Raw genomic sequence first — 25,435 nt, 5'->3', positions numbered from 1 at the left:
TTAATAATACAGAATTCCTTCCCAATCCCACCAGACACGGAGTATGACTTTCTCCGGATGAAGACCGGCCTAGAGGTTAGTTAACACATTGCGGACCGCTCACGAATTTTCTCGTGTTTCGCGTTCCGTCTATTACGGATGGATCACGAAATAACTCGTGTTTTCTACACTTGATGGTTAAATCCTTGGTCTGTAAAGAATCTAACAAGGCCTACCGATGGCTCGCCTTCGTCTCCTCCACACCGAAGGAAACGATTTCATTCGTGGAATCCGAACAATTGAAGCGTATAAGTTTGCCCAAAAACATACGGTCATTAACGTGTTGATGGTGGTTTATTTCGCTTACCTCAAATTTCTTTGTTGTAAATGATCCATTTCCATTACCCATCACGATTTGCTTCAAAACGACATTTTCGTATCGCTCATAGAGCGACTCTCGGATGGAGAGGTTTTTATTTTTATGTTTACTTTGGAAAAGCTGATTCATTCAATTTACAACTGGCAAAATGTACGAGAAAAAAGTTGGGTACAGCTTTGTATGAGAAGAATTTTATTAAATGTAAGCATTACACAAGTGCGAACCGGAGAGCTGTTATGACAGTTTTCATTTCCAAGTATATTTATTAGGACAAAAAAAATTAAAATTCTGACAAAGTAAAAATTGCGAAAATCGGGATACATCAGGATCATTTCTGAATCAGGCAAAATTAAGTGTTTGTCAGGATATCAGGGAACGTGCCAAAAAGTCTGGAAAATCCTGAAATATTAGGAAAGTTGGCAACTCTGAACACCAGAGTTCTTAGACATGTGGAGCGCAAGATGGTAGGAGACCAGTTTTTTCACTCAACACTCGGTCGCGCTAGAGTGGGGAAAGAGAGGGCACAAACTATCTACATTGTAGTGGAGAAATTCATTGGAGAGTACACTCTGATGAGCTTTTACCGTGGTAAAACTTTTTGTGGATTATATGTCGAATGAGAATGCACTCTTCAGTTTACTCTTCAGTGTACTCCTCAGCGTAGCAGAGTGCGGATCAGCGCACTTCAGTGCTGGAAACAGATTTTCGCACACTCGAACTCCCAAGAGTGAAAAGAGTGTAAGAGATTGTGACTCACTCGCACCAAGGTTTCTTCCAACTAGCGCACTCTGGCTCTTCATATATTCCGGTGAAAGGGAAAAGCGCATGGTTTCTCTTTGGTGAGTGAATACTGTATCATCAATTTAGGCATGAAACTCGCGCGCGGGTGCATAATTTCAGTGATAGTGAAGACAAACAAGAACAATTCAATAATTGAAATGACCTCTTTTAGCCTTCAAGACGTCCTGTAAGTGCTTCGGCATGTTCTCCACAAAATTTTTAGGTATTGCGGGTCGAGTACTTCCCACGCGCGCTCCAGGGCTTCAAAATAATTGTTTTTAAAGGGTGTGTCACATCAAATTGCATCAAGGAAAAAACGCTGTAGAAATTTAATTTTTAGGAATTATATCTTCAGCTTTCGCTTATAATCAGATAAGAGTGTGTAGATCACGTTGGCCATGCTCCACTGTCAATTTTTCGTAAATTTGGAAAAATGTCGTCGAACGAAAAAGAGCGTCGTGAATTAATCCTGTGCACTCATTTCGAGAATCCGGAGTTGTCACATCGGGACATCGGTAAGATGCTGGGAATCGTCCAATCCACGGTCAGCAGAGTACTAAAACGATACTTCGAGAACCTAACCATCGACCGGAAGGTGAAGAACGGCAAAAATGGATGCTCCGTCAGTGAAAAAGATCACAAGCGCGTAGTTAAGCAGTTTAGACGTGATCCGAGAAGTTCGCTCCGGTATGTGGCCAATAAGCTGAATTTGTCAAGTTCATTCGTCCAGCGGACCAAGCAGCGGGAGGGCCTGCGTACATACAAGGTTCAGAAGGCTCCTAACCGCGACGAGGGAAGACGCGAGCCCGGAAGCTGTACACCGAAATGCTGACGAAGCCGCATTGCCTGGTAATGGACGACGAAACCTACGTCAAAGCGGACTTTCGTCAGCTGCCGGGCCTGTTGTTCTTCTCCGCAGAGGACAAATTCAGCGTTCCGGAGGTGTTCAGTCCGAGAAGCGCACTGAAGAAGAAAACATATCAGATCGTAAGTCCCACCCACCTTTTCTTTTCGTGGCGCAACAGACGAGCATAAAAGCAGCCACCCGACCGCGCGGAGGACAGTCTATTATCAACCGTGTCGCAAGCAACAACTACAAGCAGCGAATGCAGTGCAAAAGTGTACACAGCCAACACTTCGTCGCAAAAGTGCGCCAAGAGCAGTAGCAGCAATATCAACAAGAACACCAGCAAAAGTAATAGCATTTGAAGGTTGCACCAGCAGCGGCAGCGGCATCGTAAGAAAATTCTACCAGCAGAAGGTGGCGCATCAGCATACAATGTATATAAGTGTTAGTGAATAAAGAGAGAATGAATCTAGTATAGATTGCAAATCCACCATGTTTTCACTCTGCGCTACTCTAACCCGCATCCCATGAAAGGTTTTCCTAAAGCCAATCCAAAAGAGTTTACATGCTCTTTTCAGAGCATGGAGCGGAGCCACAAGGGGCTCCCATCCAGAAGAATAAAGCGTGAGGAACACAAGGGTTCCTTCCACGCACCCGGTTGTCTCCATGAGTGGATCAATTCACCCTATACAGTCCACCCACAGTTCCCAGCAGACGGAACAGGAGGAGATTCGCAAGCAGAAACTATCCAAGTTTGCCAAAAAGTACATGGTGTCCATCTGCTCTTGCGGAAAGCGGAGCGCCCCCTTCGTGATGACCGGCACGGTAAACGGGCAGGTTTACTTTAAGGAGTGCCTACAGAAGCGCTTACTACCACTATTGAAGCAGCACGAGGGCCAGACCATCTTCTGGCCGGATCTCGCTTCGTGCCACTATTCAAAGGACGTGTTGGAGTGGTACGAAGCCAACGGGGTCACCTTCGTGCCAAAGGAAATGAACCCGCCCAACGCGCCGGAGCTTCGCCCAATAGAGAAATATTGGGCGATTATGAAGCAGGCCCTCCGGAAGAACCCAAAAGTTGTCAAATCGGCGGCGGACTTCAAGAGAAAATGGATTTCTGTTCAAAAAAAAATACAACCTGACGTTGTACAGAACCTTATGGACGGGGTAAAGAGGAAGGTGCTAGCATACGGGCTTGGGCTCGAAGTATGAATAAAAAGAAAATGCCAAAAGTTGTTTAATAGTTTTTATTTTACTGTCTAAAATTTTCAAAAGGATCGGTCTACTGGGCGAATTTCTACAGGGGAAAAGGGGGGAATTTGGACCACCTAAGCAAATCGCCTAATATTTCCAAACCAATACGGTCTAAATAAAAAATGTCACATTATATACTGAGCTACACTTGTTTTCTCTCAATAAATAATTATCATTATATAAAGCTTCAATCTACCAAATATATCATGAAATAAAAGAGATGATTTTTGGACATTAAAATTTGATGCGTGGTGATTTGGTCCAGTGTGTGTTTCATCGAAAAAAACATACTTATGTTTATGTAAAGTATTTTGGGATAATGTTACAATCAGTAACAGTGTTTTGGGATCGATACCAGGTATCTTGGCCAGATTCCAGACCAGAAAATTTGGATTGACGCCATCTCGAATTCTGCATTAATCTTTTCACTGTTGGTCGAGCATTTTCAAACACTTTTGATGCTTGGTCAAAGAAAATCCGTGGCTTGCGTTGCTCTTTGAAGCTTCTCCTTCTTCCAACGTTGTCTGTCCATCCTCTTCTTGTAATTCAGCGGCATCTGGAATCAATTAGACCAAAGGAAAGTCTCAAACCTGTAGGGCCAATTCACCCCACAGAAACGTGTCCATGTCACCCCACACAACACGCAAAAATTAAATTGCAATTAATTTAATTTATTGTTATCAAACTTACAGTTTCGCTACATCAAATTGTTCCTCTTCTATAGGCGAATAGAACTTTACTGCACAATACACGAAAAGTTTGTTTAATCAGCGGGAAAAACCTTAAAACCACGATCGGAAAACTCACATTTTTTGACGCTCAAAGTACTTGATGTATTTATGCTACCGTTTCCCTCTACTTGTGAAGTTTACCAAAGTTTTTTTACTTTAGGTACATATGGTTCAACAATAGAAGGAAATGACACTATAGAAAATCCAAGTTGAGCTGTAATTTTTTAGGTAAAGGGGTGGTCCAAATCACCCCATATGACCAAATCATCCCGTGTTACCCTAAAGGGTGTGTCACATCAAATTGCATCACGGAAAAAACGATGTAGAAATTTAATTTTTAGGAATTATATCTTCAGCTTTCGCTTATAATTAGATAAGAGTGTATAGATCACGTTGGCCATGCTTCACTGTCAATTTTTCGTAAATTTGGAAAAATGTCGTCGAACGAAAAAGAGCGTCGTGAATTAATCCTGTGCACTCATTTCGAAAATCCGGAGTTGTCACATCAGGACATCGGTAAGATGTTGGGAATCGTCCAATTCACGGTCAGCAGAGTACTAAAACGATACTTCGAGAACCTAACCATCGACCGGAAGGTGAAGAACGGCAAAAATGGATGCTCCGTCAGTGAAAAAGATCACAAGCGCGTAGTTAAGCAGTTTAGACGTGATCCGAGAAGTTCGGTCCGGGATGTCGCCAATAAGCTGAATTTATTAAGTTCATTCGTCCAGCGGACCAAGCAGCGGGAGGGCCTGCGTACATATAAGGTTCAGAAGGCTCCTAACCGCGACGAAAGGCAAAACATGGTGGGAAAGACGCGAGCCCGGAAGCTGTACACCGAAATGCTGACGAAGCCGCATTGCCTGGTAATGGACGACGAAACCTACGTCAAAGCGGACTTTCGTCAGCTGCCGGACCTGTTGTTCTTCTCCGCAAAGAACAAATTCAGCGTTCCGGAGGAGATTCGCAAGCAGAAACTATCCAAGTTTGCCAAAAAGTACATGGTGTGGCAAGCGATCTGCTCTTGCGGAAAGCGGAGCGCCCCCTTCGTGATGACCGGCACGGTAAACGGGCAGGTTTACCTTAAGGAGTGCCTACAGAAGCGCTTACTACCACTATTGAAGCAGCACGAGGGCCCGACCATCTTCTGGCCGGATCTCGCTTCGTTCCACTATTCAAAGGACGTGTTGGAGTGGTACGAAGTCAACGGGGTCACCTTCGTGCCAAAGGAAATGAACCCGCCCAACGCGCCGGAGCTTCGCCCAATAGAGAAATATTGGGCGATTATGAAGCAGGCCCTCCGGAAGAACCCAAAAGTTGTCAAATTGGATGCGGACTTCAAGAGAAAATGGATTTCTGTTCAAAAAAAAACTACAACCTGACGTTGTACAGAACCTTATGGACGGGGTAAAGAGGAAGGTGCTAGCATACGGGCTTGGGCTCGAAGTATGAATAAAAAGAAAATGCCAAAAGCTGTTTAATAGTTTTTATTTTACTGTCTCAAATTTTCAAAAGGATCGGTCTACTGGGCGAATTTCTACAGCGTTTTTTCCGTGATGCAATTTGATGTGACACACCCTTTACTCTTTAAGGCCCGTCTTGATTAGGGAGACTTTGAAATTTTCACGCAGGATGTTGCAGTACGACTGTTCATCAAGTTACCCACCTCACCTCATGTGAAGCTCCCCCACACCATCACGTTGCCTCCTCCGTGCTTGACCATTCCTTGGACGTGACGCTCCTGCAGCTCTTCACCCGACTTGCGCCACACACGAACCCACCTCTTCCGATTGAAAAGCTCGAGTTTGGATTCGTCTATCCACATCACATCACATCACCGAATTTAAGCCCTTCGGTCTTATTCGCCTCGCTAATGAAATGTCGTTTCAAAGCCATCCTGCTGTTGAATCCATGTGCTTGGATGCAACGACAGACAGCCTGATGCGTAACCGAAAGCTGAAGCTCTCCTTGGATCTTTTTTCACTTCCCGGATGATCTTGTCTGCTTTCGGTTTTCTTTCCAAGCCTGGGCGATTCATCACCGATCCGAAGGTCTTCAGCTTTTTATTATTATATTTTCGGCCACTGCCTTGCTGATCTCGTACTTCTTGACAACACCGCCCATGTTTGTACAGGAGACGTAAGCGACAAAATGAACAAAATCGACTTTTCGCCGTTTCGCATTCTACGCAATGTAATACGTTTGCTCAACATGCAAACAAACATTTTTTTTTCGAAAATATTTGAGCAATTTTGAAAGAAACGTTTCCGAAAAATCACTGTTTGTTCGCAGACGTAGTTCCATACAGCTTTCATACATCGTTCGAAAATCAACAATTATCAGTATTATGTGCTATAAGATAAATCTACATTTGAATCGCATTCTTTGTAGAGTCCAAACATGCCTGTCACGATAGTGTCTTATTACGTATGACTTATCTATTAGGAAACAAGATGGATATAAGAAACCATTGAAACACTGCTCATATAATTACTATTTTATGTACACTACACTGCGATGAACAAAGAGAAGCGATTGTGTTTTGACGTAGAACTACGTCTTTCATTAAGGATACCATATCAGAAAACAGGTCACGTTTTTATGAAATAAAGTTAACGTTAATAACTATTTTGCCGTGAACGGATTCTGACGATTTACATACCAAACGAATCGAACATTTCCTAAGATTTGTTTGCTATGCTATACATTACAATCCCATAGTCTGTATATGGGTTAAATTGATGAAAATTGGAAGCATTCCCATTTGCTCATGCATTTGTTCTGTCCATTTGTGTGCTTTCCCGAACAGAGCTGTCAATAACGAGCAACTTACCGACGAGCAACGAAGGGGAAATCGTAAGATGTAAAGTCTCCGTGAATTGCATTGCATCAAACTGACGCCATTGCATTAATGTTTTGAGCTACACAATTGTGTGGGAAATCATCAAGCTAGGCTATCATCAGCTCACCAAGAAAATAAATGTTCTGGAATATTGGTTTCGCATGACGGTAGAAAAACTCTCTCCACAAAGGATGACAACTAAGCTAATCAAGACTGGCAATAATAATAGAAAGGGTTTCTGTTGAGAAGAACGCAAAACAGAGATAAGTGAGTGTATATTTAGTTGCTTCAAGCCATCGATATATGGATATTTGTGTGCGTACGTACGTGCATCTTCGCTACGCTAAAACCCCATATGTAATGATAAACATAAACAAGGAGAGGAGATAGCGGGAGGGAATTATTTACGCTAGGGTATTAGTAATGAATCTCAGCTGAGGCAAATATTTAGCCTTTTTCCAAGCGGTTAACATTGTTTGTTTTCTGTCATCATAAAGGCTTCGTTGGTACCTTTGATATTGCATCAATGCATTGAACTGACGCTATGGTGAAGCAGGTGTTAAGATTGTGCACCAAAAAAATATTTGGGGAATACCAAGTTATTTAATAATTTATAATGAGTCATTAATTTATTTGGGTTCGCGTGCAGATAGAGTTTATTTTGCTTATTTAGTCACCAAGAAATTAAATGTCGTTCTTTTTCCACTAAGGATGACAGCTGCGCTTATCTCGAGCATGTATTGTTCTGCGAGCACAAGAATGAATCATCAAACAATTATCGTCAAATGATTCTACAATAAAAAAAATTATAGGGCGACCAAACTGGTAAAATGGTTATTTCCAAATTTTCGTAGCATTATAAAATAATATCAGCAAGCATAAACAAGCGACTTAAATAAAACTACAGCGTATTTTTATTACGTCAACAATGCGTTCGTGTCTTGAACACAACCTCCTATAATTTTTTTAATGTTATAACTACCTAAATTTCTGCGTGTGAATCCTCAAGTAGATAATGAGACCATCAGATCTGTAGTAAAAAGTATTTCTTAGCATTATAACTCCTCGGATTCGACATCGAATTATTCTACATATTCAGCATTTACTCATACCATTGCACAATGGTCCAGGAGATGCATTTAAGTGGAAATTAGCATTTAGAGGTTGACAGTTATTCTCTAGACAAAAATTGTCTTAGACAAAGTTGTTACTCATGATAGAGCGCTCGTTTTTATGTTGTCAAAAACCGGGTAACCAAAATTGTCGATGAAATAAAACATATTACTTTCTTATCTTTATAGATAGAGATAAACATAGTTCGACAATGGTGTAGCTCTTATTTTTTGAGACATCTTTGTAGAACAAAGTTTTTCTCTATCAGTTGAAGTAACCGATATAGCGCCTTTTTGCTAAGTTACATTAGGGTCGCCATGAAGAAAACTGTTTTTGCTCTAACTTTTGTATTTAAAATTTTACATGCAAACTGTCTTCAAAAGACTTTTATAGCTCACTAATACAAACATTTTTCGATGCAGAACTTGTAAATATCTCAACTTTACTCAAAGTTATTGATATTTCTTCCCAAAAAACACGCTCTTTTCATTTGCTTGTCATTCTTTCTGGGGCAAACATAAAAAATGTTTGTTGACGGAATTTGAAAGAACAGATTTCACTCTATATAATAAGTGATTTTCAAAACTATGTTATTTTTTGTGTTTGAGTAAATTAAAATTGAAATCATTAGTTTTTGGATGAAAACCCATTAATAACTTTGAGCAGGATTAAGATATTGACATGTTCTGCATCGCAAAATATTGGTATTGATGAGCTCTAAGTCGTACGAAGACCATTTTGATGTAGAATTTTAAATATAAAAGTTAAAGTAAAATACCCGTTTTTTTTCATAGTTACCCTAATGCAACTCAGATGGAAGGCGCCAGAAAGAGTGACAAACAAATGAAAAGAGCATGTTTTTTGGGAAGAAATATCAATAACTTCGAGTAAAGTTGAGATATTGACAAGTTCTGCATCGAAAAATGTTTGTATAAGTAAGCTCTAAAAGTCTTTCGAAGACAGTTTGCATGTAAAATTTGAAATATAAAAGTTAGAGCAAAAAACAGATTTTTCATAGTGACCCTAACGTAGCTTAGAAAAAAGGCGCTTTATCGGTTAATTTAAGAGATAGAGAAAAACTTTGTTCTGCAAAGATGTCTCAAATAATTGGAGCTACAACATTGTCGAACTATGTTTACCTCTATCTATAAAGATAAGAAAGTTAGATTTTTTTATTACATCGACAATTTTGGTCACCCTATTATTGACAACATAAAAACAAGCGCTCTATCATGAGTAACAACTTTGTCTAAGACAGTTTTTGTCTAGAGAATAAATGTCAAGCTCTAAATGCTAATTTCCACTTAAATGCATCTCCTGGACCATTGTGCATTGGTTAAGGTACTCCATCATCTTTATACGATTGATCGTGATATCAGTGAATCATGTTGCTAAAATTACTAACATTGCAGATTGCCTTTACAAATTCAATTGATTGAAACACACGAACCTGCTGTTCTTATCATATCCCAGAGTATTCAGGAAAAAAGTACTATCATAGACTCTCAACAAATCCAGAGCACCTTTTCCAGACATTTCACTAAATTTCTTCCAAACCTTTTTGATTTTATCCGATAACAACTGAAACTACCGACGGAGACGTTTTGACTACTATCGGAAATGTAAATAAATTTGCATGATTACGCTAGTAGGTAAATAACCAACAAAATTGCATTTTCCCAACACTAATGGTGTTGGTGATTACGACTCCTATGCAAACATAAACAGAACTGTCCGGTGCGATTTGCCATTCTCGACATTTCAAATGACCAATTTTCGGATGCACAAATGAATCGGTTTGGAAATAAATGCGTTCTCCATTTTTCTCGACTTCACCAAGAGTGCGCAAGTGCTTCAGTGTCAAGCCAGTTGTTTTTAAACGTTAGAACACTCAAAACATAAACAATCGAAGGGGACTCAATGAAATATCAAGTTTTAACTACTTGAGCAGACCCTTCTGTTTTAGGCGCTGGAGCAGCTGCTTGCACGCGAACAAATGTCGTTCGTCGTATCTCGGCTTTACTTTTTTTTTTTTGGAATCCAGTTCTCGCACTTTTGGATCGTTCCCAAAACGCGCAAACGATACGAAATGGCTTGTAGAACTACGCCCAATGATTCTTTTAGTCCCTGTTGCATTTGAATTGAAACCTAATGAAAAAGTGGCTCCAATTCTGCTTCATCAAACGTTTTCATTTTTTCCGGGAGTCTAAACCTTGTTGACTAAAATTATTTTTTATTTAATGAAAAACGGCGGGTGGTAATTTGCACATCTGATACATAAGAGTGATTTGACGAGAATTAATACGACCCATGGTTTAAATGTAAATTTTCTATTCCATACTTATTTATTCAGATTTATTCAGATTTCTTCCTATGTTTATTGGAATATAACACAGGCAATAATCTTCCGTCAAAATGTAGCAGCAAATTCACGTTTCCGGAGTTGACAAAAAAAAAGTTTGATTAATTCTTGAATAATTGCACTACGAAAAAACTAATATTCTTTCCGCTAAGTTCCAAGAACCACACGTCATTATTCATAGCATTAACATCAGAATGCATCGCTTCCCAGCATGAGGACACCAACCGACTCGACAGAGAACTAAATGAAACAAAAAACAAGAGCACGCGAAAAAGGAAACCAGACGGGAACCACCAAACCAACCACCGGATACAAGTCAACGGATTTAAGTGACAAATTCGAAATGGGCTGCAAAAAATGCCGTTTTTGACCATGAAAGTTACAAAGCGACATTTCAAAGGCACACACAGAAACCGTAACGAAAAAAAGTGAGTCAAGATGGCAACGTAACGTTGAATTTTATTTGAATTTTTGCCCGCGATTTTTATATACAAAATAGAATAGGTGTAACAAAACACAATGCAGAACATCAACAAGGTTATTAAAGTTTTCAAAAGCATACACTTTTCAGTAATATTAAAGCTCGAGAAGCTTTGGGAGCGTGGGAGCTTTTACAGTTAATCGGTAGTCGAACAACGGTGCATGCAAAAACGTCATGCATCATCGCGAATGAAGGGAACAACAATAAGGACGTTGGGCCCGTTCAGTCGGACGAAAAATTATTCAAACTAGGTCCTGAGCCCCTCACTTCCTCCAGCGATCACCCCCTCTTGAGCAGGCAGTAATGTAGTTAGATGGTGTTCTTTCCATCGGTAACGATGGCGTAAAACAGACCAAGAATCGAGTCAGCTTACGCTACAATAGATAAAACTTCATTGAAACAAAAAAGAGAGCGCGTGTGAACTGTTCGAGTGCATTTCGCAACCAGTTAGAGTTCACGTGAGAAGGTGTGATTATCCTGCTATTAAAATAAATTATATTTTAAAACACGGGCGAGGTCGTCAAGCATGGAGTTAGGATAGAGTTATGTTTTCTGGTTCGAAAACAATAGAGATGTTTCTGTGAGAAATGAACGTACGTAAAATTGGATAGTCTAGAAATCGAATTCGAAATTCAACAATCGGGATTGATTAAACCGCCGCAATTTGGAAAACATACTTACTGAGTATCATAGGTCAATCATCTAGAAAGCTTATGTTAATTAACTTACCCCAACAGCAGCAGGGCGATTCCAAAAATAACCGACGTATTTTTGGTAGCAGTGGCCATCCTACTCCTCCTCCCCCTTGCTGAGCTGCTCACAAGTGTCGTCCTACTCCAGCGGATGAGGAGAGGAGTGATCCTTCGGGCGCCAGAAGTGCAAATATAGGTCCGGACGGTAATTTCGGTCGCAGCAGCGGTTGGGGCTTCGATAGTCACCCTAACGCGTATGAACATCGCATAATGGTGTGATTTTGTAAACAGGGGATGTCAATGGGGCTGCGACTTTGGTTATGACACTCTGGCGGTACTCGGTTGCACATAGTTTTGTTTTTCTTCTGCCAATTATTTCATTTGGAATGATGCTTTACTGCCGTCGGCCCAATGCCGACGGAATAGGTTCACTTCATAAACTATTTGTTGTAATTTTAATAAAGCGTTGTACACTTGATTCACTCTTCATTTCATCTTTATGACACTTAACTCTCATCAATCAGAACGAAAAAAGGTTATTCGAGGACACTTGTCAGTGACTTATGCACTTGTTTTGCGGTGGTCGTATAAAAATTTACAACTAAAGAAAGCGCACATTCGAAATGTTTTTCATGTCAAAAATCGTGAATCAAAATCTAATATTTTTGTTTAGAAAAATCCTGTGAGCTCATGTTGTGTGTTTAAACATATTTTTGATGAGCTTTTAAAGTTTCCCCTTTAAGAAATGAGTGTTCATCAACATTGTTACAATTTCCTTATATCCCATCCTTCTCCTAAAAATATGTCACCCTCCTAAACTCGAGTACACCGCGAGTAATCGGTTTTCCACCTTACTAACCATAGATCTAAGAAAATTGTTTATATATATAGTTTTAAAATTATATTTAAGAATTCGGCTCCTTTAAACTTAAGTAACTGAGCCTGTAAAAATAAACGAATTAATAAAAAAAAAGTTTCCCCTTCAACATTCATCTGTTACATAATGCAAATGAAACAATAGTGTTCATATAAAAAAAAATGAGTAAAATATAACCAAAGAAGAGAATGATCAGTTTGAGTAATTAGTGCAAAAACCTACAATTTGTCGCAGAAATCTCCGTACCACACTAGATATTTTTTGTAGTTCGGTCTGTATGATATTAATATAGACTGACTCGACACCCGATGTAGTTTTTAAAGAAACGCTGATTTTATTCGCGAAAAAGATGTGCTCTCTGAACTCAGAGGGAAGCCTATTACAGTTCTTCTGCTCACTCGATTTAATGGGTATGTGATAAGAACATCTTAACGTTTGCATTTAGAAAATGATAATTTTCGGACGGCGATAAAAAAACTACAAAAGAAAATTAATCTGGAACAAATTTCCCATAAAACATAAATTTAGTGACATGTCACAAAACTATTTTGACGCCCTGTCGGGCGGCCGTTCGCCCTATGGTCCGAACTTCGCCATCGCTGCCGAAAACATACTTTTTAGCAGTTCAGTTCAGTTTTGGCTTTTAAGGGACTTTAACCCGATGGTCATTCGTCCCTCATACTTGTTAGTATATTTTTCATTTCTTTCTAAGCTTCTCATCTGTTTTCGTCACGAAAATGTTGGAGCAAACCATCCGCTTCAGGTTCGACCAAAAATTCTCGATGGGAAGCAGCTGAAGGAGGTTTGGAGCAACATCTATCTTCAAGCGATTCATCTCCTCCAACGACTTCATCGTGTATTGGACGGAGATCAGATCTGGCCAAAACACCACATCCTCGTCCGGATGGTACTTTTGGATGAAGGAGGCAATTTCTGGTAGGCACTTTGTGCTGTAAATCTCCCCGTTTCCCGCAAGTTCCGAACGGAAGAAAAGTAGCTTTGACATTTCCTTTTCGCTGATGGTAAGCCACAGCAGCACCTTCTTTGGGAACTTGGCGTGGGAGTCTTACTTCACGACGGAACTATCTAATTGGTGGAGGCCGCAAAGTAGCTGGTTCCTTGCCAGTTGTTGCCATGACGTTCGTCTCCGTATTTTATCAGTGTCTTGCTCGTTGCTCCGACCTCACGGCCCAAAGCCCGGAACGATTTAGCCACCTTTTCAGGCTTTCGTTCAATGGTCTCATTCTTCCCCAGAAGTGTAAGGATATTATAGATACCTGAACGGGCATGTTCGGTGGACTCAAAGTACTTGTCGATGTCCACATTCTTCGCAACGGGATGGAGCCCAATTGCTTTACAGTTTTCGCCATAATTTCCGCAGTTCATCTGATAGCGCTGTCAAGTTTATTTGAAAACTCATGGGTTACTATGATTGACGATGCACAAGTGGTGAAAGCATGAAAAATTTGTGACCGGAATAACTCGCTGCTGTAAACAACTTCAACAACCGCTTGAAAAAAGTGTAGTAGGCTAGAAATTTTGTGGCACGGGAAAAACATCATGTGTATAAATGCCTCACATTTATATTATAAATTTATTCTCTCGTTTTCGTTTTTCGACATTTATTCTGAGGCCAATGTAATGGGGACGAAGTTCCCATTTAACGAGGATAAGGAATCGAGGCGACCCAAGCCGCTAAGATGAGGCGAACCGAGTCCACCGCCGACCCGCCGTCGGAAGCGGCGGTTTCTCGCATGCAAACCTGAGTTCTACTAATTGCCCGGTTAGTTTGAAACATAGGATACGATCCTTTAGCAATGTCCGACCGAGCTTCAGCGAGTGTTTGCTCGGGGTGTTACGTTTTTGTTTTGAAATACAATAATAAAACATACAGGTGATAATTGAAATACAGTGACAATCTAAAAAAGATGATTTAGACTGAAAAAGACGAACAAGTCCAGCGGAACTCAGTATAAATGAGTGTCACATCTTGTATAATATTTATTCCAGTTTGTACTGATATTTAATTAGTCCTCCTTTAACTTTCGGAAATAGAGGCGAATTGAAAAAAAAGAATCTTGTGAGCTGTATGTATCTGTATATGCTGCCTTAGAGTACATTTTCTTTAATTCATTTTTTATTCTTTAATTTCAGGTTGCGATCTAAGACATCAGATGTACATTACAGAGATATTGGGATTCTAATTAAATTATAATTCATTCATGAATGATCTATGGGTTCGACTGATTCCAGAGCGGCAATTTACGGCCATTCGGTCTGATTTTTTTGCATAGGAATATCGTCGAGATGATCTATCAAAATCTTATCCCTATTGAGCTCTCGAAAGCTCCTGTTAAAATGGCGGTTGGAGTTCGAGTTCAGTTGTCCGGGTGTTCACTAAAATCAAAAAACGTGATCAAAACGCCCGGCAACACCAAGAAAAGAAATTAGTAACGCAACAAAAGTTCGTAAAAATGATTGTGTGGATATTAACCATTTTTCACACGCTTCGATTGATCAACAGTATTTTTTCAGATTTGATTTTACGGAACGGTTATATTTCATTTGTTGCTTAACGAACGAGGGGAGATACAGTACGTGTCTACTGGAAGTTGCCGCTTTCGTCAATAAGTATCACGCGAAGTAGGATGTGGTCTTTTGGTCTGATCTGGCCTCGGTCCACTATACCAAAAGATCTCTGGACTAGATGGATCGGCTGAAGATAAACGTTGTACCAAAGATCGACAACTCTCCCAACGTATTCCAGCTACGATCGATAGATGATCTACTCCAATAATTTCATGGCCAAAACGGAGAAGCAGCTGATCGGCAAGGCCACGAAAGAGCAGAAAAATATGCTGTCATCCATCTTTTCAACGGCCATGGCTGAAGTTCCACCCGATTGGCGTTAGACCACCCAGCAGAGTGTCAGAGCATATTTGTAGAAGGCTTAATGAACGTAGGATTCAAACCAATCGTTCGAAAAATCGAACAGCAAATTTGATAATTTTTCATGTCTTTGGAAAGCAAACATATGGTAATGTTTTAGATAGCTTTATTTATCAGCTACCACTTACCATTAATTTCGTTCAATTTTGTATGACTTTATTGGACAATAAATTCGATTTAAAGCAAGTATGTCTGGAAGGTGTTTTCAATTATAATAATAAAATATACAAAAATATGTGAACTTTTCCACAGTATTAGTTTGATAAAAGAACACATATTGTGATGTAATCATCGATTGATCCACCTACAGAAAAATAACATCCGAGGAAAATGAGAGTTCGAAAAATCGAACGTTGGCCATAGCGAACATATTTTTCTGCTGAATCAATACCGTAAACCGGAAGCAAATTGATCACGATTTTCAAAAAATATGTAAATATTTCCGAAATGCTCTGTTTGAATGATTTCCAATTATTTTTAAAACAGTACTGGTGCAAAGGACACAAAACGTTATAAAATGTTTTGTTGAAAAATTTCAGTAAACGTTAGTTTGGAAAATTCTTAGTGCCAAGTTTCAAAACATACTTTTGGGGTTGAATTTATCAATCTATTTGTTTCACTATTTTCTAGTGTAACTGATTTCTTAACCTATGGTAATTCAAATGATAATTCAAGCATTTTAAGGTACCAAATCTGACTTAATCCACCTAAAGGTGTAGTCGTGTCTTTCTTATAACTCAATCCCTCGGACACCAGATCCGGAAAATATCCGGGTTACGTCAATCAGGTCATATAGGCTCGAATCCATCACAACTATGTTTGTTTTGAAAAATCTTGAAATTTGATACTCCAAATGACGAATTTTGTGTTGCCTTTAGGCTCTGATGTTTATGGTCACTGAACTTTCTCTCGTCATATCTACGGGAAAATGGGGTTTCCAATTGAACTTGTCGCATTCAATTGGGTTCAGCCGTTTCTGAGAAGACTGAGCATTGGTTGTCTGGGCCCTTTTGCATAATCAGCTTAATAATATTAGTTACAGGTTATAAGTCTACAAGCTACAAGTTATAATCACCCTCATTCTTGTTTTCGAACGAAAAGAAAACATTCGAAAGTATGCCCCATTTGTACTCTTGTTTTCGTACGAATCAAATCCATCCGTTCGAACTTTCGAAAATTGAACAATTCGAACGAATCGTCCATTTTAGTTTTTGTACGGATGCGTTTTTTCAACTGTTCCCCAAACGTCACTTTTTTCTTGCGAATCCCGTTCGTTTGTTAATTCAGTATTCACGTTTTTCCGATAATTCGAGCTTAAGTCGTACTGATTCTACTGCTCAATCTATTATAGAGAGAATTGAATCATTAAGAATTATGAATATGAGTCGTGAAGAATATTAAATGCCAGTTTCAATCCTCGCATGATAATCTCTGCCATTCTCCTAGTATTAATATCATTCATCGTTGTTGGCCCATGTTGCTGCAACCCGCTTAACACGTTCGTCGCCCTGTGAGCCATATACAGCAGTCATTCGCTAATTGGACTTTCTTCAACTGAACTCAATCTTTCACTGGGCTGCAAAGCAGTTATGTATCAATGATAGACTACATCTTCAATTTAAATTATTGCTCTTGCTGTTTTGCAGTCCAGTTAGCAATTGGGTTGATTTTCCGGCCCAATTTACAAACGATCACTGTATGGGTGACACTTTCATCGTAGCTTTGATGAAATCTCGCATGAAATTTTATTGATGCATGAAATCTTGCATCTGATGTTTGCGTTTGAAAAAGGTCTTGTTCGAACGGATTCGTACGAAAACAAGAAAGTATTCTTCGAAATTGTTCGAATCAAGTCTTTCGAAGACGGCGCCAGTGGTTGTATGGTTAGCGTAACAGCCTCACAATCCGATCGGCCTGGGTTCAATCCCAGCTGGCGTCGTTGGGATTTTCTGAGGCGAAAAATCTCTGGTTACGTCTTCCTTCGGAGCGGAAGTAAAAGAAGTTGGCCCGGCTCATGAGTTGTTGAGTCTGATAGGTAGGAACAGGTGGAGTCGCCTCCCTGATGTCGGTGATTGGCACTAAAGTGGCGGAAATAGGCCGACGAAAAATAAGCGAAGATAAAAAAAAAAAAAAGTCTTTCGAACGAAGGTCAGATACGTCCGTAAACAAGAATAAGGCTGATCATTTTGCGTTGCATAAAAATCATACATCGGTCTAATAATAGTAGTACTTGTTCTATTAGTAACGCGTCATTGTTTTATTAGTATCGCCTTATTTATCTGTCTAAGTAGAAGTTTGTTTATGAATATTAGGTTTTTTTCCACTGTTGATATGTGAATTCCCTGACATAGCCCAGTATCATTGCATTGGCTTTCTTGGCCGAGCCAATGTAAGGTTGTACTCAATTGTTGGTGTGATTTGAGTGCGTCTCCACGATTTGAAAGCTCGATGTAAAACCAATTCCTGGAAAATTTCCTCTACCTTCGCTTGAGTCATCTGAAACGCTGCAAAAAAATATCAGCTTTATGATGAAAACTGAAATTTATTTTCGGTGCGTAATATTTCACTCTGCGGCATTAGAAACAATTTTTTTCGTTACTCGATTCATCTTTAACTATGGTAGGTATATTTCCGTATTCGAAAAATTCAAACAATAAATCATTCTTTTAAAAAAACCAACTTGTAAATGAAATTACGGGTCCACTCGAAGTTGTAGAAAAAAGTACCAGTCAAAATTAATAATTTGCTGTTGTATTTTGTTTATGCAACATTCACTTGTAATAGGTGATATGTACCACCTTCTTGTAATATAAGACTTGTAGATTCTATTATGCTTCTAGATTCATTATGCAACTAGAATCTACAAGTTACAAGTTACAAGACTAATATTATAAGTGAAATTTCGATTATGCAACAGGGCCCTGGCTAAGAAAAAAAAAGTTGGTTTTGGAAAATGTTCTATTTTTCGGGAAATGGATAATCGGAAAGATATAATTATTAAACATTGAAATTTCTCCACGGCCAACAATATAAATAAGAGCATTTCACCACAGATGGATCAATTGAGGTTTATACTTAAGGTGGTCGTACACTGTTTGTCCGGAGGTCAAATATTTGACACTTTTGACAGACTAAGTTTGGTTTGAAATTTGTACAATCACTATTTTGTTTGCCTCTCTTCAATTATCAACAGTGGCAAACAATGTCAAACATCGAACATAGAAGAAATTCTACTGAAATATTCAAGGTAATCTAACCATGTTTATGAAAGCCGTATATTTGCTAATTGAAGTGACTTTTAGTTCGCAGTATGTTTGTACTTAGAAAAAAAAGTGTGGGGTTCGGTCAATGTTTAATTTTTTAAACAGTCATTTCTGGGAAAATGGAAGATGGGAAAACATGAATCTTGAACATTGGGGTTTAGCGTTAACAATCAAAATTACATCGATAGTTTCCGTGAAAAAAAATATTACGGCTTGGTCGTTAGAAGTTGAGAAAAATTTGTATCTTTTGTAGCTTTGTTTAGAGATGAAACGGATATCTGGTATCCGGCCTATCCGGCCAATATTTGCTATCCGGCCGAATACCGGATAGTGATCTACTAACCGGCCGGATACTGGACATTAGAAAGCAATCCATAATTTCTCATAAACACAAGATAAATCATATTTTTTTCAAAATTAAATTAATATTAACTCATAACATAAAGTCATTACCACTATTACTTTTATTATTATTATTATTTTTAAGCGACCAATTACGTTTTGTTTCGAACACCAGGCCATCTTCAGAAAACGGTTTTTCTTTGTATAACCTACTGTAAGAAGCTGAAAGATAAATTGTAGCAAACCTTGCCAATTGGGGTACTGCTTAGAGAGTGATCAATATTGCAGAAAACTTAATACTTTATTAAGGGATATTCATTCTATACGGAATATTTCATCATAGTTCATTATTTGTATTTACTGCGTTTCACAACTGGCTGGTTTTATACCAGTCATTTTTTCTGAGTTTCCAGAGATATGTAAGAAGTCAGTTGAATTGAAGTATACAGTGTAGGATAGAAGAACTATCTTCATTACAAAGACTGGCCATTTCAGCTTTTTTGTTGTGTTCAGACGCGAAACATTCAGAAAAACTAAAATTCCAGTGTTTGATAACTATAGAACCAGATGAAAAATTCTAATTCATTTACAAAATTAATGTCAATTTCACATGAATTACAATAAGTTTCTAATTCGTAGGTTATTCTTAGTTCTCAATTAGAAAAAAATAACCAATTCGGGTGGTTTCAAGTTGCGCCAAGTTGTAGTGTGTATCTCGTTCTACGCAAAGGATACTTCTCGTTTAAGCTCTTCAAATCACTTTTACTGTTTGTAAGCTGCTTCTACTATTCATACGATCATATTTGTGAAACGTAGTGTATAAAGATGTGTATATTACTCCCTAAAATGTAATCTTTTCACACGTTCGTCGCCCAGACATGGGTGACATTTTCCTCGTTCAAATTGAATAAGATTTTTGAATGGAATTTGATAGAGTGGGTACGTAGAAAAATAAAAAATTATAACCATGTCATTATAATGTTTATACTATGCTTTTAATTAATTTATAGTACGGTTGGTTTGTATTGCAGTTTTTGACGAAACCCATATAATATGACTTTGGCATGTGTTATTGTTGTCAATTCGTCTTCAAATTGAAAGAACTATTGCATGATCATATAAAAGTTGACTACAAACTAAGTTTGATCTTCATTTAATAGTTTATCCGCAAGTTGGGTCCCGCGAGGAACTCAGAAAGGTCGCTTTGGGCAACGAAAGTGTTAATAGCTTCATGCACACATGCAGTTTCTCCCATGTTCGTATTCGCAAATAAAGAGCCGAATATATGGCTATCCGGCCTCGAAGCTTGCCGCATATCCGGCATTCGGTTTTCGGCTAAATTACTATCCGTTTCATCACCAGGTTTGCCATCAAAAATAAGTATATTTGTTAATGCAATTTTAATTTTAATGTATTTAAATTCTTTGTTTTATATAACAGTTCATAACATGTTTCTTTCTTGAATGTCGCATTGTACGAAAATACAATTAAAAAAACTATGGATGGGTTATACTCATGATATTACCGCAAGGTTGACATAGGACTGCCGTTGGCTTAGTAATCAATTGTATTTCTTTAATTAGCAATAATCCCACCTCGGATGTTCCTCATAGGGTACGATATCGCCGCTGCGCAGAGCTATCTTTTATGTGTATTGATTGAACTAGTGAATGAATGAAACTATTTACGAAATCAATTGCAAACAAATCCAAATTTAAGTCAATCCATGCATTATGATAATAGTTATCACAGCAAATAGTTATCAACATTTTGCCTAATCATCAAACAGTATGCGTGAAAGTCCAGTGAGCTGATGATATGAAGAGATATCTTCCAATGCAGTCTTGGATAATCGAGCCAAAGCGTTGCATTTGTACCCGCGTTTGTAGACCGTGTTAGCAAAACGAATTCCGGACTGTAAAAATGCATGGGGGTATAAAAGTATTGCCGACTTGAATGTATCCGTAATGCCGATTTTCCCAACTTCTTTGTTTCGGAATCTGTATTGGGAAAACACATTCCGGTTTGCAAAAATACAAGCGAGTACAAAAGTACCCGCAGCTTGCATCTTTTTTGCTATGCCAATTTTCCCTGGCTCAATGGTTTTGGAGTTTGTGTTAGGGAAATATTCCGATTTCCAGAAACACAAGCCAGTACAAAAGTACCCGCAGCTTGCATCTAATTCGCAATGTCGATTTGCACAGGCTTCATGGTTTAGAAGTCTGTGTTAGGAAAACATTCCAATTTGCAAAAACGCAAACGAATACAAAAGTTCCCGCTACTTGCATCTAATTTGCTATGTCGATTTCCACAGACTCCATGGTTTCGAAGTCTGTGTTTGTTGTGGTGGGAAGGACGAACAAATTTCCGTTTTTGTAATAGCTCTATTCAATAAGCAATTTTAAAATCTTACGGATGAAGCATACATTATATCTGTATATATTTTTTCTGATTTCAAAACTCACGTTTAGTGTTCTCCTTTCTTTTGTACCCTAACTTCCGGCCAACCGTAGCAAGATGATCACCCTGTGCTATTTACGTAACCACCACATTAATGTTTTCTTCATAAATATAAGGAATGTGTGATTACCTTAGCGAATCGTAATATCTCCTACGCTAACTGTTATACTGGCATATACGCTATCTCGCACTATCGCAGTTTTGAATTATTTGAACTATCTTATATACGATCAAATTTTAAATCTTTTGCTCATTTTATCTAGAAATCTGATGGATAACGAACTTCACCGTAGGATTTTGAACAATAATCTTCACAATCTATACAATATTTTCTCAGCATACAATCACAATACGACATAAACAAACAAACACAGTTTCGATTATCGCTGGGCGAGGTCGGTATACAGATGGGAACGCACGAGAACTAAGGTTCGTAACAGTGTTAGAGGAACATTCCGATTCGCAGAAACGCAAGCGAGTACAAAAGTACCCGCTGCTCGCATCTATTTCGCAATGTCGATTTCCCCAGGCTCCATGGTTTTGAAGTCTGTGTTAGGCAAACATCCATCCATTCCAGCGATCGTACCTCAATCGTTGCGCAAGCATAACTGAGTGGATTTCCGAGCGGCACTCGCTTATATACCGATTGGTGTGATTTCAATAGCTTGTTTTGAAAGCAATTTTAGGGCTATTGAACATGTTTTTGGGTCAAAAAGTAACAAGCATACAACGCATAGACATTTTATCTTTCGAATGGAGTGTTTATCATACCATTTCGTTCGGTTGTTTAAGAGCTATTAACGCTCAAAATCTATTTCTCCGGCGTAGCGCTTTCGTTTTCGAAACTTTGAACATACACCCCAGTATAGAAATGAAAGACGTAGTCCCACGTCAAAAAAATACGAACTTATAACATTGCTTCTACACAGGGATTACATACACTTTTTGATTCAGTTTCGCATTGGTATTGGCACAAAATAGTTCTACATCGTGCAAGGGACTATTTCGTAGCACACCGACGGTCGTATTACAGTCATTTGAATTCCTCCTAAGCCATGTCATGGCAAGGTAACAAGAGACGCACCCCAATCGTAAAACTTCCAGAGACAAATTAAGCATCAGTCAGTTATGAAGTTGTTATGCACAAATAATTAACGAATAAATTAATGTTTCGTGTTCGGCAGCGCACTTTATTACAACAGTCATAAAATTGTACTTCTTATGGATGCAAGAATGTCAAACAGCGGGGGGAGGGAGGACTCTTTTCTCCTCGTACTTTAGTACGAGCACAAGTTTCCCTCTACCTTAATAGGGAGGAAAAAGCTTATCAAACTGCATCGTCTCAGTCGTAGGTATATGAAATCTCTGCAAATTTTTCGATTGATAGTGCTAAAATCCGACCGCTCAGACATCGCACAATCATTTCATAAATTATGCAAATCTTGTGCGCACTTCTGGATGCAGCCCGACCATATGAATGGGGAGAGCGTATGTGATGGCTCAACAGGAGATAAACAATTACCAACATACATACTGTCAGTCACTTGTGCCAAACGACGGGTACTATCATTCAACTGAGATGCAAATCTAAAGCACGCAACTCAATTTAGGTAACCGTCGGTGGAGGTTGAATCGATCAGAGCTCGCGGTTCCCTTACTGGAAGCACTTTCAACTTCTCACATATTTTCTCCATATTTACGACATGCAGTGAGTTGTTGTTATGGTTGGTATCCCCGGATAGTGGTAGTTACTCGCAAGACTAGTCTGTTAATTTCCAACACGGGTCGGTCGGTCACACCGAAACATACCTGTTTTTTTTTGCTGCCTTCGTGACACTAAACACTGGGAAAATATGGGGTCATACAATAACAGTCGCTTCGGATTTTCTAATTGCGCCACTTTGCTGGTAGTCTACTTTCATTTGTTATGTCAATACGGATTGCTGTAACCATCACAGCACATGTATTCATGAAGAAATAGGAGATATGGTTATAACCCAAAAGGAAGGCTTTGTTGTCTAAATGAAAAAGTGTTATTTTAGATTTTTCACAAAAAAAACACAACATTTTCATCTAAATCAATGAATTCCACGAATTTCGAATTCAAAGTTCAGTTGTACAAATCACATATTTCTCGTATAAATATATGTTAAGTTTAGTGTCAAGTGTTTTGTGTTTATTTACGTTTTATAAGTACAATGGGCATAAACGACACCAACGACTTCAACAATCCGAGTCTCGTGCTCATAAGCATCCAACTGTTTTTGTTTTCAATTCCAACATCAACACTTTCGACTTCTCCGTATGCAAAATTTATTCATATGCCACAAAAAACCCACATCCTTAACGACCCAAAGCAATATATGCCCATCTCATAATCGCGCGCCTCATCAAGCAATTTCCACCAGGAAAAATGGAAATAGTTCACATCAAACAAAACGAAAAAAAGAAGATATTTGGACCGAGCCAAGGACCGGATGGCTTCTGGTAAGTAGAATTAATATTTTATCCTATCGATTTACCCTTCCTCCCGCGAGCGGCCAGCACTGTGGGTTACATAAATAGTCGCCTGAAAACAGTGGAAAATACGGAAAATCCCATCAAAACCAAGTGGAAGGAACATTTTCATGTCCTCATCGATTTACGCCGCCCACATCATTCGTTTAGTGCTCTGAATCTACGGTGCACTGTTACTTGAAAATCTGGTTGGGAATAAAAATTTTAAAATAACACGATAATACTCCAAAGGGGTTGAACAACACATCGCTGCTACCTATTACGGCGATTGTCAGTCTCATGGAAAAAGCGGGCGAATTTTGGAAGTAAAATATTTTATGACAACTTCTATCGATTGCATCAAGCTGAAAAATTGATTGCACGAATGAAATTGAGCCACTCACAGTAGTATCTGGGGAATATCCTGAAATCCCACAAAACGGATGGATGGCTTATTATTTTCAGCTGCAAAGTGTACTTTTCCAGCCAAAGTGTGTCTGTGTGTATGTGTATGTGAGCATGATCGTTTGCATAAAACGGCAGTCATTCGTTTCCTAGCTTCCCGCATCGAACGATATGAGTCCTCACGCCATTCCTCGGAGGGATAAATTATTTTGAAATTTTAGCTGCTGTTCGCATTTGCCCTCTCGGACAAAGAAAGCGACCATTGCGGGGAAAAACCAGCACGATAAGTGGAAAACAGCGATAAGTCAACCTTATCTACGGATGCAAGCGGATGCAATTATATTTGTTCCGAAGAAGAATGCCCGCGAGCTACAGCTGTTCATTCGAAATGGAAATGCGAACCTTCGGCGGTTGGGAATTCTGTTGTGGGGTAACCAAAATGCTTTCGATGTTGTGTTATTAACAGCTTTTATGGAGACCAATTAACCCCTTGATATAAAATGACGCCTCATTTCATGTGTCGTTGTAACCTTTAATTTCTCCAAGATGACAAAAACTTCCCTCTCGTCGTGCTCTCCAGCAGGTTTCATTTTATCAGGATTGATGACAATATCGTTATTGTCATTTTGAAAACCGAGCAAGGCCTGGTTCATATAGCTTTTCATCAACACCAATGTACAGTCAGAAGTGCAACGATGTACTTCAGAATCATTTGCTTCTGTTTTTGCATCAAAAACAATGTTATAATTGGATAATTTGACATCAATTCATAAAATCCGGTAAGTCGTGGCATGGTTTATTGAATTGGGGCTCCAAATTATGGACTGGTCAGCTTGTTTACCAGATCAAAACCCTATCAAGAACTTACGAGGAGTGATCGCACGAATAGTAGATGCAGCTTTCAATCAGTATGAGAGATTTGAAGAGCTTAAACGAGCAGTATCCTCTGCATAGAACGAGATGCACACTACAACATGGCGAAACTTGGTCGAAACCACCCCGAATGGGTTATTTGAACTGATTGAAAACTAAACATGACCTTCGAATTAGGAAGTTATTTTAACTCATGTTAAATTTACATTGATTTTGTAAAAGAGTGAGAGTTTTTCCATCTGGTTCTATAGTTATGAAACACTGGAATTTTAGTTTGTTGAATGTTTCGCGGCTGAACACAACAATAAAG

At 38.9% G+C, this 25,435-nt stretch overlaps 2 protein-coding genes across 12 annotated transcripts in view; one reads left to right on the top strand and one right to left on the bottom strand.

Annotated features, from left to right (window-relative positions):
- LOC129764953 (elongation of very long chain fatty acids protein 4-like) overlaps positions 1 to 25,435 on the top strand; it is a 176,354-nt gene that overhangs the window by 45,971 nt on the left and 104,948 nt on the right. The gene's annotated exons all lie outside the window — the stretch shown is intronic.
- LOC129764948 (glycine receptor subunit alphaZ1) overlaps positions 1 to 25,435 on the bottom strand; it is a 131,095-nt gene that overhangs the window by 89,694 nt on the left and 15,966 nt on the right. For 4 of the 10 annotated variants that reach the window (XM_055764622.1, XM_055764623.1, XM_055764621.1 and 1 more), the window contains exon 2: positions 11,498 to 12,061. In XM_055764622.1, coding sequence (XP_055620597.1) covers positions 11,498 to 11,724 — 227 coding nt within the window. In that variant the 5' untranslated portion in view covers positions 11,725 to 12,061. The remainder of the gene's footprint in view (positions 1 to 11,497; positions 12,062 to 25,435) is intronic. The other 6 variants (XM_055764628.1, XM_055764626.1, XM_055764627.1 and 3 more) reach the window with 3 other exon arrangements.

This window comes from Toxorhynchites rutilus, chromosome 2 (assembly GCF_029784135.1).
Source record: "Toxorhynchites rutilus septentrionalis strain SRP chromosome 2, ASM2978413v1, whole genome shotgun sequence".
NCBI classification, from domain to species: domain Eukaryota; kingdom Metazoa; phylum Arthropoda; class Insecta; order Diptera; family Culicidae; genus Toxorhynchites; species Toxorhynchites rutilus.
Note: the sequence above shows the minus strand (reverse complement) of the source record. Positions and strands in the feature narration are given on the sequence as shown.